Raw genomic sequence first — 17,114 nt, forward strand, 5'->3', positions numbered from 1 at the left:
CGGGCGGCAGCGTGCAGTGCTAGGTGTTCCTGGCCGGGCTGAGCGACATGGCGGCGGGAGGCAGGGGGTGGCTGCTGCTGCTCTTGCTGCTGCTGGGCGAGGTGGTGGACCCCGGCGCTTGGGCGGCCCGGAGCCGCGGCGCCGACAAGCAGAACAGCCTACGCCGGGCGGCCAGCGGCATCTACCAGGGCGTGAGCAGCCTGTTCGGGGAGGAGAACGTGCGCGCTCTGCAGAAGGTGAGACCAGCCCCTGCCCTGCCCTGCCCTGCGGGAGAGCCCAGCCCCTGCCCTGCCGCCCAGCTGACCCTTCCGGCCGCCTCCCGCCCTGTTCCCGCCTTCGGCGCTCCCAGCAGGCCCCCTCTCCTTGCGCTGCGCGCTCGGGACCCGCAGGGGGTGCGCCCCGGCTGGAAGCGGGAATGACATCAGCGCTGGGGCCGCTTCCCTTTTCCCCCGCACCCCGAAGCGCCTCTGGGTTGGTTGCATGTGGCGAGGCTGGAAGGGAGGCTTGGCGCGTGCACTTTCCTGTGGGGCTTGTCGACTGAGAAACAGCTCCTCCTCCCGCCGCGTGCACATACCCCCCAGCTTCATCTCTGCCCCTCGTAAGGACTAAACAACAGGAAAGAGGGCTTCGCGGTGACCGCCGGGGGGTTGGCCGGCGTGGGCTTTGCGAGCAGCTCAGCGCAGCAGCGGGCTGTCTGGCTCCCTCTGTGGGTGACTGTTCTCTAATCCGCCAGAGCAGGTTCGTACTGTTTCAGTTGAAGCAGTGGCCAAAGGCGGTGGGCGGTTTTGGGTGTACTGTTTGCTTTGCACCTGCGGTTGGTTCAAGCGTGACCATTTTAGAGCATGTGGTTAGTTTAAAATAACTGCTTTAAGCAGGCAAGTCAGTTATGTCAATGGCAGTAAAGTGTGGGGCCCTCCATCGCTAGTGCTTTTAAAGCAGAGGAAAACAGGGTTCGAGATAGGGATGTTAATTAAACTGATCCACCGGACGGACTGGAGTGGCCCCCTTGCCCTGGGTAGGGGCTGTGCTGGAGTAACCCTGCCTACTGCAACACCTGGGGAAGGGAAGCTCCAGCCAGGCAGAGCAGCCCTGGTTCCTAGCACACCCCGGGAAGGGGTGATTTTGTCCAGCTGGAGCAACCTCTGTGACAAGGTGCCTACTCCAGCCTCTGCTGGTTAACCATTAACAGCCCTATTTCAAGTCCTGTTTTTCTTCGCTTTAGTGCGTTAGAGACAGAGTGCCCTATGCTTTTCTACATTAATATCCCTATCCCAGCTGCCCCCCTGTCCAACTGGTTAACTGGTACCATTTAACCCAGGGTCAGTAACCCCCAGCACCCATGCCAAGAGGCATGTGAAGTGGGAGCTCAGCCCTATCCCTCCTCCTTCATGCAGCAGGGACCTTGCTCAAAGCCATGCCACCAGTGGTTTAACAAAAGACCAATTTATGCTACCAACCACCAGCTAAACAGTAAAGATCTGCATCTTTATTTATTAATGAAGCTGTTGTAAGTAGGACTATTAGGTTAGCCCTATCTCAAAATAACTTACACAATTTGTGCACGTTATTTGGAACGTGGTGCTTAAACACTGCATCGGGGTTCAAAGTAAGTGCTTATGTGGAACTTCCCACTATTCCTCATACGCCGAGGGGTAGCGGGAACCAAAATACCACACTCAAATTAGCCCAGCTATTTTGAGTGCAGCATTTAGCTGCAGGGTTTCTATTTTGGGATACATTTGTACAAATGCAACCCCAAATAGAAACCACAGTGGAGCCTTAGCCCTAGTCAGTTTAAAAGTATATATGGCATTGGGACAAACAAGTCAAAAGGTCAAATTTCAGCTCTAAGTCTTGGAAAGGCTGCTGACCCCTGGTTTAACCTGGTTAACCAGTTGCACTTCATTTTACATCCCTAATTATACTGTTACCAAAGGAAACCAAGTCAGCCTTCAGGTTTATTCAGTCCTCTAATTTCAGAATTCCTAGTCTTAACTCTCTCTGCATCATAGTAACATGAAGGTATGTTAAGGTACTGAACTGAATAACTAAAATTTGTACTGTTGTTAAAGGTTTATGTACATTTCCAACATACTGATTATGAACTTGTCAGGTTGTCAGTAAATATTTGAGAATTGTATTGAAAGAATTCTTGGTTCACAGCCACTTCTGAATTTATTGCAAAGAGCATACATACATGAACAAGCAGGCAACCGCAAATCTGTGTTAATTCAGCTGCTTCTGTGATCTCAAAGGCAAGAGAGATTTTGCTTCCTTTATTTTTAAAAAACTTGTATGGTAATTGGATCTATATATATATGTACCCAGATTGATCAATCAGCAATATTATTTTAGATGGACTGAAACGTGAATAAACTGCATAAACCCTTCAATTTGGTTTTCAATGGCCATTTTTACAGTAGTATGTTTTATTTTTCAGTTTTTCTCTAGGCTGACAGAAAGATTTGTTTACGGTGTGGATGTATTAGTAGACACATTCTGGAGAATATGGACTGATGTGCTGGATGTTCTTGGAATTGATGGTAAGCCTGCTGTCTAGTAAACCCAAAATTATGCAGGTAATCCTCATGGATGTTTTTACAGGTTTGAGAAAGGTAGAAAATATTACTAAGTTTTGTATTACTTTTGCTTGTGTGTTAACTTTCATGCCAGTTTATTACATGCATATACAAGCCCTCCATCACTGCAGTTTCTGGGAGTACTTACCAAGGTTTGCATTTTGCCATCAATATTTCCAAATCAAGAAAGTAAAACAACCCTTCCATTCTGCATTCTGTAGCTTTAATGCAGAGAATGGAAAGAGATCTGACCAGTGAGCTAAAAATCCAAGATCATATAGTTCAGTGAGTTGAAAATCTGGGCAAACAGATGTCCTGAATATCTTTCTAAATCTAGACAAGTTAGTGGTTAATCTGTGTTCTTGGCTGGTTGTTTTGAGATTTGTGACTGGGAGTCATCCACATTAGAGAATGGAGAGGACAGTTTCCAGAGTATCTCGAATATGCAACTGCGAAGGCTTGTTTAGATTAGCTACCATTTTGCCTAGGAAAGAGCAACTTGCGATTAATCTCTTTACAAGTTTTTGTTATTTTATCACTGAACATTTTACCAGATAACTACATTGAAGAAGAAGTCCAAAGGTTAAACTCAAAGTTGCTGCAGGGGAAAATGCAGACAGACAGGAAAAGGGCAGAGAAACAAAGGAAGATTGGTAGAGAAGGAAAGGGGCGGGGAATGAAAAGAAACAGGATAAGGTGCATGCACTGTTGTGTTGGTGATGCTGAATACATCTTAACAAATAATATCTAAAAGTTGTTACTACATGAAAGCTAAACTTGCCCTCTTCATTCTAACCTTGTGCTCTGGACCATGTGGCCTTCCCACTGCCTAAAGTGAATTCAAAACAAAACAAAACAGCTGTAATGTAGCACTTTAAAGACTAACAAAATGATGTTTTTCGTGATGAGCTTTTGTGGGACAGACCCACTTCATCAGATCAGTAGCATTTCCAGTACAGACTAACATCTATAAGTACAGAGGTCCCAAAAAAATTGCAATAAAAACTGACAAATCAAGTACATAGGACTGAAGGAGGCGGGTGAGCAAGTGAATTCAGTCAGTCAACTATAGAGATAATCTAATGATTGCTGCAGTATAAAAGGGGCTTATGAGGTTCATGTATATTGATCGTGAACTTAGTAATTTCTCCCTGCCCTTTTAAAAAAACACAGCTTTGACACTTGTGCAGATGTATGGCCCTACATTAGTTATGCTCACAGTTAACTTATTACCTTTGCCTGATGTAAGTAAATTATCATTTAATTTCTCCTAAACTTTATTTTATTTTTCAGCTTCCAACCTGACTCATTATTTCAGCCCTGCAGCAGTTACCAACAACCCTACCCGTGTTCTTCTGCTGATTGGTGCTGTTTTACTTGCCTATTGGTTTTTGTCTGTCTTCCTTGGATTTTTCTTCTGTCTCTTACATATGCTGTTTGGTCGCTTCTTCTGGATTGTAAGGGTTGCGCTGTTTGCCCTCTCGTGTGTATACATCCTCCAGAAGTATGAAGGAGAACCAGAGCATGCAGTCTTGCCACTGTGCTTTGTTGTAGCAGTCTACTTCATGACTGGGCCAGTTGGATTCTACTGGAGGAGAAACAGCAGCAACAGCCTTGAGGAGAAGATTGACCATATTGACAATCAAGTTAGACTTCTGAACATACGTCTTACTAGGATAATTGAAAACATGGACAGAGCCAATGACCAATGAATAAAACCTGTAGATCACCTTACACCAGCTCACTAGAAGGTTACTAAGCACTATTTCATTGAAAGTTACTTAAGCAACAAAACATCTCATGGTAAAAATGAGTCATGTTAAAACTTTAGGTTATATGTTAAGAGTAAGAGTATCTAGAGTATACACTCAAACTTTATACTTGTGAAACGAGATATGAGATGTTAGTTGTTTGTTCACAGAATTTGATCCATGACTAGAATTTTATCAGTGAATAAACGCTTACTTTTCCAAGCATTTAACAGCATCTTTTTGTAGAGTTTTTATACAAGCAAATTGAGCAATCTATTTAAAATATTGAAGCTGAGCTGAGCATTATGCAAATTTGACATTTAAAAAAATCTTATTCAAGTTACCAAATGATTTTCTTGAGAAGTAGTGATTGTGGGTCCACATTTTATTTTTTATAAAGTTATGAGCATTGTAATTACTGTTGAGTAATTTCATTGCCTAAAGTTGCCTTTCCATATAGTATGAAGAATATTTTCATGTTCAGGCCAAAAAATATCATACCATAGCTTTTATTGGCAAAAAAAAGGGGCTGCTTTGTGAATCAGAAGCCCTGTAAAGCCATTCCAAAATGAAGAACCCATAACTCTCTACAGGTGTGTGGTTTTCTTTCTTAGCTTTTCATGTTATGGACATTGCCTTCAGTGGCTTTTTTTAAGTGCAGTTTAAAACAAAAATTCGTCTGAGGATGAGAAATGTAGTGTGCTGTCAGTTTTTAGTGTCAGAGTAGCTTATATTTGATCTTCACAGCAAAACATTTTCCACATAGAAGTGCATAGGAAGAAATTTTTTTTTAATTTTTTTTTAAATCTCAGGACCCATGTGCTTCCTAAGAACAAAAAAATGCAGCAGATAAAATACTTGCAAAGGTATTGTTGCTTAAAGCTTTCTCAGGACCAATAAGCAGCAATAAATCTATCTTGGGGAAGATCTGGATTTTTTCCTAAAGTTTTAATAGTCTTATGGGTGCTTTTTGCTTGAAGTGTGTGTCCCCAATGGATCTTTGGGGAGATCAGTTATATTATAAGAAGTATAAAAATAGGGTATTATTGCAAAATGATGTTAGAGAGCTTTGAAGCAACTTTATTTTGGTGGATGTATGTATTTGTATCCTCATCATATTAACAAGATAGATTGTGACAACACTGACTGTAAGATTTATTGCATGCGTTGAGACAAGGTAACCTCAGGGAAGAAAGTCGGAAAAATCATTTAACTTTTATAATGCAGTGCTTTCCAGGAAGTTATGGGAATGTGTGGGAGGAAAGCATATATACCATAACAATGAGCACAGTATAAATAGGTAAAATGCGTAACATTACGTTACAGAAGCACCTGTTCCTAATATTTTTTAAAAGCTGTGTTAAACTAAAATTTGGTGCTGAGCCAAAAACTGCTATTTCGCATATGTATCCCTGTTTTCTTTAGAGGAGTTGCATATATCCACCCAAGCAAAATTTGGCATTCAGTCTTCAACTTGCTGGGTTTGGGCTAACCAGGATTGTAACATTTCATTGAATGTAATTGCTTTTTTGCAAATTTTCTTTTAATTTTTAATGCTGAAGCATACAAAGCTATTTCTAAAATGCATGTTACTTGCCTAATCTCTATTTTTAAATCCACTTTTATAGGTATTTTAATTTTGATCTTTGGCACCAACTTGTGTCCGTGATAATTTAAAAACTTAATTGGTATGACAAACAATTGACAGTGTGTCGTGCAAGCCATTTTAATCCTTCATCCATGCAAATGCAAACATCCTGAATTCTTACAAATTTTTTCGAGAATTGTGAAGGGTCTGATTTAACAATAAAAATAAATGCCCTTGCCTATTAAAAAAAAAAAAATAACTGAGAGATTACGTGCAGGATTCCAGAGCAATTAAAGCTGTATTAAAACTGCCTGTGTTATTTTGTGTAACTAATTTTCTTCATTCTTAGACTTTAAAAACTAGGTTAGGGTCCTACAGGCTCAACCCTGTGAATTCTAATGCCATGGACATCAGTGGGGCTATGCATAGTAAAAATGACTATCTTAAGTAATGCTTATGGGTACAATGTAGACTATGAAATTAGGTATTGGGCCCCAAATTCACAAAAAAATTACTAAATTGGGGCTTTAAGGACTGAAGTCTGCAATTCTTATGAGTGTATAGTTGTCTTGCCTTTAGTTGGACAACTTCTAGGAAAGAAGGTGTCCCACGTGTGTCAGTTCTCCTAATTGTCCTAAATAAGGAAATACAGGGACACGTCCCTGTCACCCGAAGTCTGTACATGCATGCCTCTTTTCTTTTCTATTTATATTTTACATAAAACATTTGAATTTTAGGTAATCTATATTTAGTATTGAAGACAAAAACACAAAGATTAATATAAGAACAACAAGAATTGCATATAACAGATTTACATTAAAATGTTATCATAAAATTTATTTTTGATTATATTCATATTATTCCCATATCTTTATGACTTTTTAAATTTCTTGTAAAACCAGTCCTTTTGTATCAACGCTCTTCTCCCAAACTTGCCTACCCTGCTGAATGCAGGAAAGTATATTTTTGTATTTATTTACATCCCATGTACAGTGAAATGTATCATTTTAAACACAGAAAACTTATAATATTGTAGACAAGACAAATATGCTTAGGCATTTATTTAAAATTGGCTATTTTAATCAGTATTGTTTCCCAATATTCAATTATCTTACCATATAGTCTGCTAACTTTAAAAGTTATTTTGAAAGAGCACAAACAACAATTCAATGATTGTACTTGAAAATGCTCTGAATTTAATGTGCACAGTAGTTAAAATGCTTTATGGAAGCTAATCGGGTGATGTATTTAAGTTGTCTCAAGTTATATTTGTAAGTAGAATTTACAAATATTTTTTCCATACAAAATTATATTGTTCTGCTACTAGGCTCTTCTACTCCATTCTTCATCATTCATTCCATAGACAGACAGTTATTTTGTCATGCTGCCTTTTATCTGAGCATTTCTGGGCACTTTACAAAGATGTGTAATCACCTCCATTTTACAGGTGGATAAAGGGAGGCACAGAGTTTGAGTGACCTGCCCAAGACTGCACCAGTCAGTGGCAGAGGTAGGAATAAAACTCAGATCTGTTGACTTCCAGTACTTTGCTCTAATCACTAAACTGCTCTCTCTCAGATGGGCAGTGGTGTCTTTGCATTCTTTGGCACAGTTTAACAGATCTTGTCATCTGAGGCTAGTAATATTGAATTTGTCCCTTTTTATTGTCCTGTCTTCAGCAGCTACTTAAAATATCTTACTTTGATTGACATAGTTTATGATGGATCTAAGCTATCTGGCTTTACCAAATTCCACGAAGGTCTTAAGTATTTCATTTTCATACGTTAGGGCCTAATTGAAGCTACTGTATGTATTTCAGTATATCAACCTTCTGCAAAGCTTTATATTAGTAGCATTTATCTGAAAGTACACACCATCTATACTTAAGTGTTTTGTATTCAGAATGTAATGCTTTCAAAAGTGGTATTGAATGTCAGAGTACAACGTACAAAATCTGGTGTAGTGTGATATTGTATGTAATAGTGTGTTCTTCAAATTGTGATTTGCTTTTAAAGACTTGTTGCATAGATAGTGTGGAAAATAGATTCAGTACCAACCTTAGCTTTTTGATGGGGTGGAGTTTTTTTTTTTAATGTGATTTGCCTCACATACTAGTATTTGGTATTTGGCAGCTAATGATGTTATTAACCATAAGTTCTACTTGTCTGTTTTTTGAGACTAAAGATTTTATTGTATCTGCATGTATTTTAAACTTTGGAATAATTTCATTGAACTGTGATTACAACTAGCACATTAAAATTGATCTTTTTAACAAGGAACTATATTTGCTATTATAACGCTAGTTATCAGCACTGATGTCAGTTGTTTAATTTCACATAGAATCGTAGAATGCTAGGACTGGAAGGGACCTTGAGAGGTCATTGAGTCCAGCCCCCTGTCCTAATGGCAGGACCAAGTACTGTCTAGACCATCCCTGATAGACATTTATGTAACATCCTGATTTGTACATGATATAACATTTAAATTGTGTTTAAGTTTGTGCAAATTGTGTTATGTAAAATGATTTGTTCTGAAGAAAATTGTGTATGTATAATTTTTACATGTGACCTTTAAGGAGATAATAGATTTACTATCTGAAGTTCAAGTTGTTATGAATATCAAACTTATTTTTACAGAGCTCTACATGGCTTTATTTATTACTTCTCTGACCACCAGATCAGTGTATTACGTAGTTAATTATTTGTAGACTGATTTCACAAATAAATTATGGTATGGTAAAAATAAACGTTCACTGAACTTTGCACTGAGACCTGAATTGCGGTTAAGACTTTTGTTGCAAATCATCTGTTGGAGGAAAGTAATCTTCTGGAACTCCACAGCTGTACTATTTGAGAAAGATGGATGGCACCAGCCTCTTAATTAAATCAGAAAATGTGCAGTGTACATCGTGCATGATAACCCTGCAGCTTAAGACCTTTAAGGGAAGCAGGTCCTTCTTTATGTAGCATTTTAAAGAGTAACAAAATAATTTGTTAGGTGAGGAGCTTTCCTGGGGCAGACCCACTTTCTCAGATCTTGAGACTAACCGGCCTACGTCTCTTTTACCCTTCTTTACACTTAACTATACTACAAAAGTTGTTGAAAACCTGCCTCCTTTGGTAGTTGCCCCGGTGCTGTTGGTCTGGGGCTAGGTCACATAAGATGGAGGGTGGACCATTCTTGCCCATAAGTAAAGGAAGTCTGGATTGGATACGTGGACTGTACGATGGACAGAAAGCTGGCTTGACAGTGGCGCCCAATGGGTGGTAGTCAGTGGTTCAATATGTGGATGGCAGTTGGTTTCAACTGGAGTGCCCCCAGGCTCGGTTCTGGGGCTGGTGTTCAACATCTTTATTAAGGGACTGGATGAGGACTGGATGGCACCCTCAACAAGTTTGCAGATGACACTAAGCTAGGGGGAGAGGTAGATACATTGGAGGGTAGAGAGGGCATCCAGAGTGACCTGGATAAATTGGAGGACTGGGCCAAAAGAAATCTGATGCAATTCAACAAGGAGAAGCGTAGAGTCCTGCACTTGGGATGGAAGAATCCCAAGCAGTGCTATAGGCTGGGGACCAACTGGCTAAACTGCAGTATAGCAGACAGGGACATAGGGATTATGGTGGATCAAAGCCTGGATATGAGTCAACAGTGTGCTCTTGCAGCCAGCAGCATATTGGGGTGCAGTAGGAGGAGCATTTGAAGCATATCTAAAGTTGTTTTTCCCCTCTATTTGGCACTTGTTAAGACCACATCTGGAGTACTGTGTCCAGTTTTGGGCCCCCCAGCATAGAAAGGATGCAGATGTGCTGGAGCAGGTTCAGTGGAGAGCAACAAAAATGGTTAAGGGGCTGGAGTATGTGACCCCTGTGGAGAAGCTGAGGATTTGGGCTTATTTAGTTTACAGCAGAGAAGACCAGGGTGATTTAATACCAGCCTTCAACTTCCTGAAAGGGAGCTCTAAATAGGAGGGAGAGACACTATTCTCAGCGGTGAAAGATGGCAGAACAAGGAGCAATGGCCTTAAGTTACAGCAGGAGAGGAGTAAGTTGGATATTAGGAAAACCTACTTCCCCAGGAGGGTGGTGAAGCACTGTAATGCGTTGCCTGGAGAGGTGATGGTATCTCCATCCCTAGAGGTTTTTAAGTCGCAGCTTGACATACTCCTTCCTGGGATGATTTAGTTAGGGCTGGTCCTGCTTTGGGCAGTGGGGGAGGGCTGGACTCGATGACCTCCTGAGGTCCCTTCCAGCTCTGTGATTTTATGATTGCCTCCTGCACAGGTTTTGCAGTTGCAAAGCTCCCTCCTGCCGGTTCCTTCCTGGGCTCTATTCCAACGCTGCAGGTGCCCGCTAATGCTCCCTGCAGCAGTTCCGTGGTGCTGCCTGGGCCTCCAGGGCCTCTTTGTTTGCGCACCCCCTGTGGTGATTACTGAGCTGGGTGTGGGTCGGGCGGCGCCAGCTCCTTCCACAGCCTCGGACTGGACAAGGCGGGGCGCCCGCCTCGCACTGCCCGTACGCGAGGCCTCTGTCGGGGGAAGGGTTCCCTCAGGCCCAGCTCCTCCCCAGGCCGGACGTTGGCAGAGCCTGAGGCAGCGGTCACCGGCCGCTGTCGGAGCTGTGGGACCCGGGCCTCGGCCGTAACAGGCTAACGCCGCAGGGGCGGCCTGGCCGCAGCCCGAGCCCGGCCACTATCACGTGGTCCTCCCTCCGTGCGGCCGCTGCCTCCCACGCGAGAGCTTTCCCCGCAGCCGGGAGGCAGCGCGAGAGAGACGACGCGCGAGTTTCAAACGCGCTTCCCGCCTGGCTAACGGCTCCGAGCCGTCCCCTCCCCTCCCCCCCCCCGCCTTTTCCCGCGCTGCTGATGCTTGTGGGATAGAGTGACGTACGGGCAGGGAAGCTAAGGGGGTTTCTCTGTGTGTGCCCTGTGGATGGGAGACGCACACGGCTGCGATAGCGCGGCAAAGGCGTTCTGCTGTTACTGGCATAAGCTTCCTCGCAGAAGAGGGAAAGCTGTACTACGCTGCCGGGGGCCCCTTGGGAGAGTCAATATAAACGTGTCACCAGAGCAGCCCCTATGCCCAGCAGTGGTGGTGCTAATCTTCTTAGTCTCTCAATATCTGCTGGTTGTATTAATACTCTCTCGCTGTCTGGCTCACAACTGTCAAAAACAGGGCAGAGGGTCCACACGGGTCCTATGTCCCAGAACTAGTATTCACCATGCCGGACAAAACTGAACTCCTGGGTCGCTCTTAACCTGCTCACCCTGGAGTTACAGACAGTCACCTTACAGCACAGGCGGGCACCCTGCTGCCCACAGGGCTCCCACCGGTGCCCGTGCATGCCCTCTCCGCCCCATTTCCCCACACTTACCTTCTCCTCCCCCGCCCACCCAGCACTTTTGGAGCACCAGGAAACAGGTGATTCAGTGTCACAACTCTAGGGTGAAGGGGAAGGAGTTGGGACAGTGTGCATCATCAGGGCACTCTGAAAGTGCTGGCAGGGACAGGGAGGAGTCAGGGTGGGGCTCTGGTGCCCCACTGCCTGAGAAGCATGGCCAGGGGTCTGCAACCGAAATAGCGAGAAGAGCCATTTTTTCAAATTCAGTTACAAAATCAGTACTGCAAGAGCTGCAGTGCACGTGAATAGAGACCGTCTTTAATAAATAACATCAAACCGGGCTTCCTGTCACCCCTATTTAAGAACAGTGCACACAATGATTTGTACCAGTTAGAAAGTTGTTACCCGATCTCCAGACTTTACCTGCTTCAGCCCCCAAATCCACCCTTTTATCCCCAAGCTTTAAACCCCCATCCCACAAACTGCCTCCTAGCCCCAGGCTTAACCCCTATCAGCATGCTCACCCCCCACCCCGCCACCTGGGTGTTTATTCTAAGGGCTGTTTGAAGGGAAGTGACTGATTTCAGCTGGGGGAAGCTGAAAGCTCTGGGTGCGGGGCAGACACCCTGCAGTGTCCCAGGGCAGGAGAGAGTCACTGTGCCAGGTGCACACCCTGGGCTCAACACAACTGCGGCAAGTCACGCAGTCCAGCCCTGCTTGCGCTGGTTTGAGCACGGCAGGAGGTTTGAGCAGCCTTTCACATTGGACAGCAGCTCCCACGTGACTGGGAGGCAGAGCCTTCGCAGCTGCCCGGCCCCCTCCTCCTCTTCCTCAGCTTAGGTCTGGCAGGGCAGGCTTGGCCGCCCCTACCCCCTGCTCTCCATCCCCCGTGTGCGGCACACGGGCAGCTGCTGGCTTCTTCTTCCTGTTCTCTCTGCCGCCGCTGACTCCACTTGGGGCTCTACAGGCTGCAATCACTTAAACCAAAAAAAAAAAAAAAAAAAATCTAAAGCCCCCAGCGTATTAGAGATAAGGTGGATGAGGCATCCTCCAGAGCCACAAGTGGAGACACCAGTGACAGCGCTCAGAGCTGCAAGTGGCTCCTTAAAGAGGCGCCTGCGGCTCCGGAGCCACACGTAGCCAACCCCTGGGCATGACCAATCCAGTAATTATATATAAAGGCTTATTAATTAGGAAAAAAGAAATGAGTTACTTACAGGTGAAAGTAAGCAAACTTGCTGGAGCCCCACCCTCTGCCCTTCTTCTTCCTCTGAGGCCCTTGACCCCCCACCTGCCCTGAGGAGGAGGCCAGGCTGCCTGAGAGCATCCCTTGGCCTCACCCCCAGCAGGATAATTTCTGTTCCTAAATTCACAAGTTCAGAGCAAACATTTGTAAAGTTATGAAGCAAAACTTACATATGTTCTTATTGCATGGAGTACACATATATAAGTAAGATGGATACATGTAGCAATTTATAGGCATTTCATAGAGTTTAAACACTAAATCATAGAATCATAGAACAATAGAGATGGAAGAGAGCTAAAAAGGCCATCAAGTCCAGCCCCCTGCCCTCAGCAGGACCAAACCCATCAGATCAGCCCAGCCAGGGCTTTGTCCAGGTGAGACTTAAACACCTCCAGGGATGGAGACTCCACTACTTCCCTGGGTAGACCATTCCAATACTTCACCACCCTCCTAGTGAAAAAGGTTTTCCTAATGTTCAACCTTGACCTTCCCAACCGCAGCTTGAGACCATTGTTCCGTGTTCTGCCATCCGTGACCACTGTGAACAGCCTCTCTCCAGCCTCTTTGCAACCTCCCTTCAGTAAGTTGAAGGCTGTTATCAAGTCCCCCCTCCGTCTTCTCTTCTGCAGACTAAACAGTCCCAATTCCCTCAACCTTTCTTCATAGGTCATATGCTCCAGTCCCCTAATTATTTTGCTCTCCCTCCACTGGACCCTCTCCAGTGTGTCCACATCTTTCCTATAACTGGGGGCCCAGAACTGGACACAGTACTCCAGATGCGGCCTCACCAAAGCGGAATAAAGATGAATAATCACTTCTTTGGATCTACTGGCAACGCTCCTCTTGATGCAACCTAATATGTCATTAGCCTTCTAGGCTACAATGGCACACTGTTGACTCATGTCCAGCTTCTCGTCCACTACAGCTCCCAGGTCCTTTTCTGCAGAACTACTACTAAGCCAGTCGGACCCCAGCCTGTAACAAGCCTTGGGATTCTTTCAGCCCAAGTGCAGGACTCTCCACTTGTCCTTATTGAACCTCATCAGATTTCTTGTGGCCCAGTCTTCCAATCTGTCTAAGTCACTCTGGACCCTGTCCCTACCCTCCAAGTGCATCGACCTCTCCCTCTAGCTTCGTGTCATCCACAAATTTGCTGAGGGTGCAATCCAACCCCTCATCCAGGTCATTGATAAATATGTTGAACAGAACAGGACCCAGAACTGAACATTGAGGCACTCCACTAGAAACCGACCGCCATCCTGACACCGAGCCGTTGATCACTACCCGCTGGGCCCGACCTTCTAGCTAGCTTTCTATCCATCTTGCCGTCCATTTATCCAATCCACATTCCTTTAACTTGCTGACAAGAATATTGTGGGAGACCGTGTCAAAAGCTTTGCTAAAGTCAAGATAAATCACATCCATTGATTTTCCCCTATCCACAGAGCCAGTTATCTCATCGTAGAAACTAATCAGATTGGTCAGGCATGACTTGCCTTTCATGAATCCATGCTGACTATTCCTGATCACTTTCCCCTCCTCCTAGTGCCTCAAAATGACTTCCTTGAGGAGCCCCTCCATGATTTTTCCAGGGACTGATGTAAGACTGACCGGCCTATAGTTCCCTGGATTATCCTTCTTCCCTTTTTTAAAGATGGGCACTATATTTGCCTTTTTCCAATCATCCGGGATCTCTCCTGATCTCCACGACTATTCTTATAATTCAAATATCTATTTTAAGAAAAGCTGATAAGCATATGACCTAATCTCCAGCTATGAAATTGTCAGTTCTCAGCTAACACCTGCAGCCTGGGTAAGAGTGAGCACCTGACCAGCAAACATCACAGCCAGCTTCTGGTAACATTTGATTAAGTGAGACTATCATAACATTTTTTTAAAAATCCATCATGTTTCTAATCCTCATGGTTGTGGCGAGAAGCTTAAAAATGTGACCTTCGTGTACCACAAAGCTTCAAAAAACAGAAGCTAAATAAAGTGAACTCCCCCGGCATTTTTAAATAAATTCTGATGCTTTCTGAAGGTGCCTGAGTTGTGAATTTTGAACATTCGATACTGGCAGAGAAGCAAAAATATGAGAACAAAGACCTTTGTGTACTTTTCAGCATTCACAGTTTTGTCTCATTGGTATCTTATTGTCCCTATTTGTATCCATCTGTGGTATCTTGTCCTACAGTTAGGTAAGTCAGGCAGGGGGCCTTTATCTGTTTGCACAATGCAATAGTATGACAGTTTGTTTCCATGCTACAGGATTGCAGTTCAGTTCAGTATAATTGTACTCATGCAGTTTGTAGCTGGCAATGTAGTTGTGGCCACATCACCCTCCCCCACCAGGGTAGTAGAGATAAGGTGGGTGAGGTAATATCTTTTATCCAACCAAGTTCTGTTGGTGAAAGCCTCAAGGGACAACGACTAGCTAAAATGAATCTACATGGAGTACAAGCACACTATATGGAATCTGGATGACCAACAGATGTTGAAGAAAGTTACAGTACTTTTACTGTGATGAAATGAGCTTTTGCCCATGAAAGCTTATGCCCAAATAATTCTGTTAGTCTTTAAGATTCCACAGGACTCCTTGTTTTTATGCATACGGACTAACACTGCTACTGTTCTGAAATTTGGGTAACTATTCTTTCATCCACTAACAGAGTCAGCTCTGCCCTTCATCCTTCCAAGATGCACAAACTTTGCTTCCATCTCGTTGCAATCCAGGAAGCTATTCACATGTACATATATTTGGATTCCAAAAATCAATACTGGGAGCTGCACTGGCAATTTGCCAGGAACTTGAAGGCTGCAGTCAAGTTATGTGCATTGTCCCTCCCCCCGTCATATGTTATTATCGCCAATAAACACATATTTCCTCGTAGGGCATTTCCTTGTAGCTGTGTCCTCTGAGAAGTGAAAACGCCAGTTCTTTTTTTGCTGATTTTAGGGGCAATAAGAATATGCAACCGACCTGTTCTGCTCACACAGAGAAGAGAAAAGCCAGCGGCTCCTATTGCAGCCTTTCCTCAGCCCCTTTGCACATTGCCCGCCTTCACCCCTTCCCTATCCCTGCATCCTTCCCTCTCCGGCTCAGGGTCTCTCCACCCATGCTCCACCCCTCTCTGGACCAGTCCCTCCCCGCCCCCACCTGCACCACTCCTGCCTCTGTGCATGCTCCACGCCCTCCACTGTCGCTCTCGCGTGACGTAATACGGCTCTACGACCCCGGAAGGATTCGCTCCTGGTGCCGCACGTGGGTAGCGGCCAAGTAGGTGGCCTAGTCTCAAGCCTGGACGGGATCCCCGCGCTTGTCGTTGCTCGTTTGTCCCCGCCATGGGAAAAGTTCGCAAGAGGCACAACTGGAAGGCGCGGCTGCCGGCGGGCGGCGGGGGTCAGGCGCCGCTCGCCCCAGAGCCTGTGCAGCTGGAGCTGGGAGGTGAGTCCGGCGCTGTATGACCACACCGGGGAGTGAGGGGCCGGAATGGACCCTCCCCCCAACCCGCATACTCACCCATGCACGCCCACCGCTTCCAGAATGGGCGCCGCCTTATGCCGTCACCCCCGTGCACACTCGGTGGGCGCCCCGAGCGCTCAGTCTGGGCTTCCCCCGCGGATGGCCGCTTTGCAAACTAAGGCGCTCCTGCCGGGTCCTTAATGTCGCCCTTTTAAGGAGAGAATTGTCTTAGTTGAGAAGTCGAGTTGCTCTGTTTCCTTGGGTCGGGGATGAGTTGTCTCCTCTTCCTCATTCTTTCCTCTCCCCCGTGTTGGGGGCACTGAATTGCAGCAGCAGGTACCATCAAGGGAATAAAGCTAGTTTCGTCTTGTTTTTGATGTCAAACAGTGAAACTCCCATGGAGGGTAACCGGCTAATTACAGCTTGGCTGGTAACAGCTCTGTTCCCTGTCAGTTTGTCCTGCCTCCCTTTTATCTCATAGGTTGTAAATAAAATGCCTACGTTTACATTACAGCAATGTGTCGACAAAACTTGTGGCGCCAGATCACGTCTCCCCCCCCCCCACAAATATTGAAAGAACAATCTGCTTTGTCAACAGAGTGGCCAGACTCCCTGGCCACTCTCTCTCAACAGAGGGGCCAAGGGGAAGCTCAGCAAACACGGCTGCCCCCTGGAAGCACTGTATGTCAACAGAGGGCCCCACCCAGAGACTACAGTTACACAACAGTGATCTGTCGACAGAAGTCCCTGTTGGAAGAGATTTTCCGACAAAACTTGTTGCCACAGTGAGGCCACACACACACACACACACGTACGTACGTACGTACGTACGTACGTAAATTGGGCGAGTGCTCTCCTCCATCAACAAAGCCACACACACAAAAGCCAATTGGGAGAGTGCTCTGCTCCGTCAACAAACCAGCTGGACTGCCCAACTGCTCTCTTGACCAAACAGGCACCCGAAAGCACAGAAGACAGGGCTGCCCATAGTTGTGGATGCCCTGTCTGTTGAGAGAGGCCCCTGGGGGGTGTTCACACATCTTTTTTGTTGACAATCTGCTGACAGCAGCAGTATGCCTCAAAGCTTTGAGGCAGAATGCTGCTGGCAAAGGTGCTGAGGTTTGTCAAGATAGTGTTGACAAAATGCA

At 45.1% G+C, this 17,114-nt stretch overlaps 2 protein-coding genes across 3 annotated transcripts in view; both read left to right on the forward strand.

Annotated features, from left to right (window-relative positions):
- On the forward strand, nucleotides 1-8,681 carry BRI3BP (BRI3 binding protein). The gene is made up of 3 exons (XM_075012459.1): nucleotides 1-236; nucleotides 2,441-2,543; nucleotides 3,873-8,681. Exons 1-3 carry the CDS (start codon nucleotides 48-50, stop codon nucleotides 4,289-4,291), a joined length of 711 nt encoding a protein of 236 aa, XP_074868560.1. The 5' UTR covers nucleotides 1-47; the 3' UTR covers nucleotides 4,292-8,681.
- A 7,102-nt stretch (nucleotides 8,682-15,783) lies between these two features.
- Nucleotides 15,784-17,114, forward strand: part of DHX37 (DEAH-box helicase 37) — a 29,000-nt gene continuing 27,669 nt past the window's right edge. For both annotated transcript variants that reach the window (XM_075012832.1, XM_075012834.1), the window contains exon 1: nucleotides 15,784-15,948. In XM_075012832.1, the coding sequence (XP_074868933.1) occupies nucleotides 15,846-15,948 (103 nt within the window). In that variant the 5' untranslated portion in view covers nucleotides 15,784-15,845. The remainder of the gene's footprint in view (nucleotides 15,949-17,114) is intronic.

The sequence above is a fragment of the Carettochelys insculpta genome, chromosome 18 (assembly GCF_033958435.1).
Source record: "Carettochelys insculpta isolate YL-2023 chromosome 18, ASM3395843v1, whole genome shotgun sequence".
In the NCBI taxonomy this organism is placed as follows: domain Eukaryota; kingdom Metazoa; phylum Chordata; order Testudines; family Carettochelyidae; genus Carettochelys; species Carettochelys insculpta.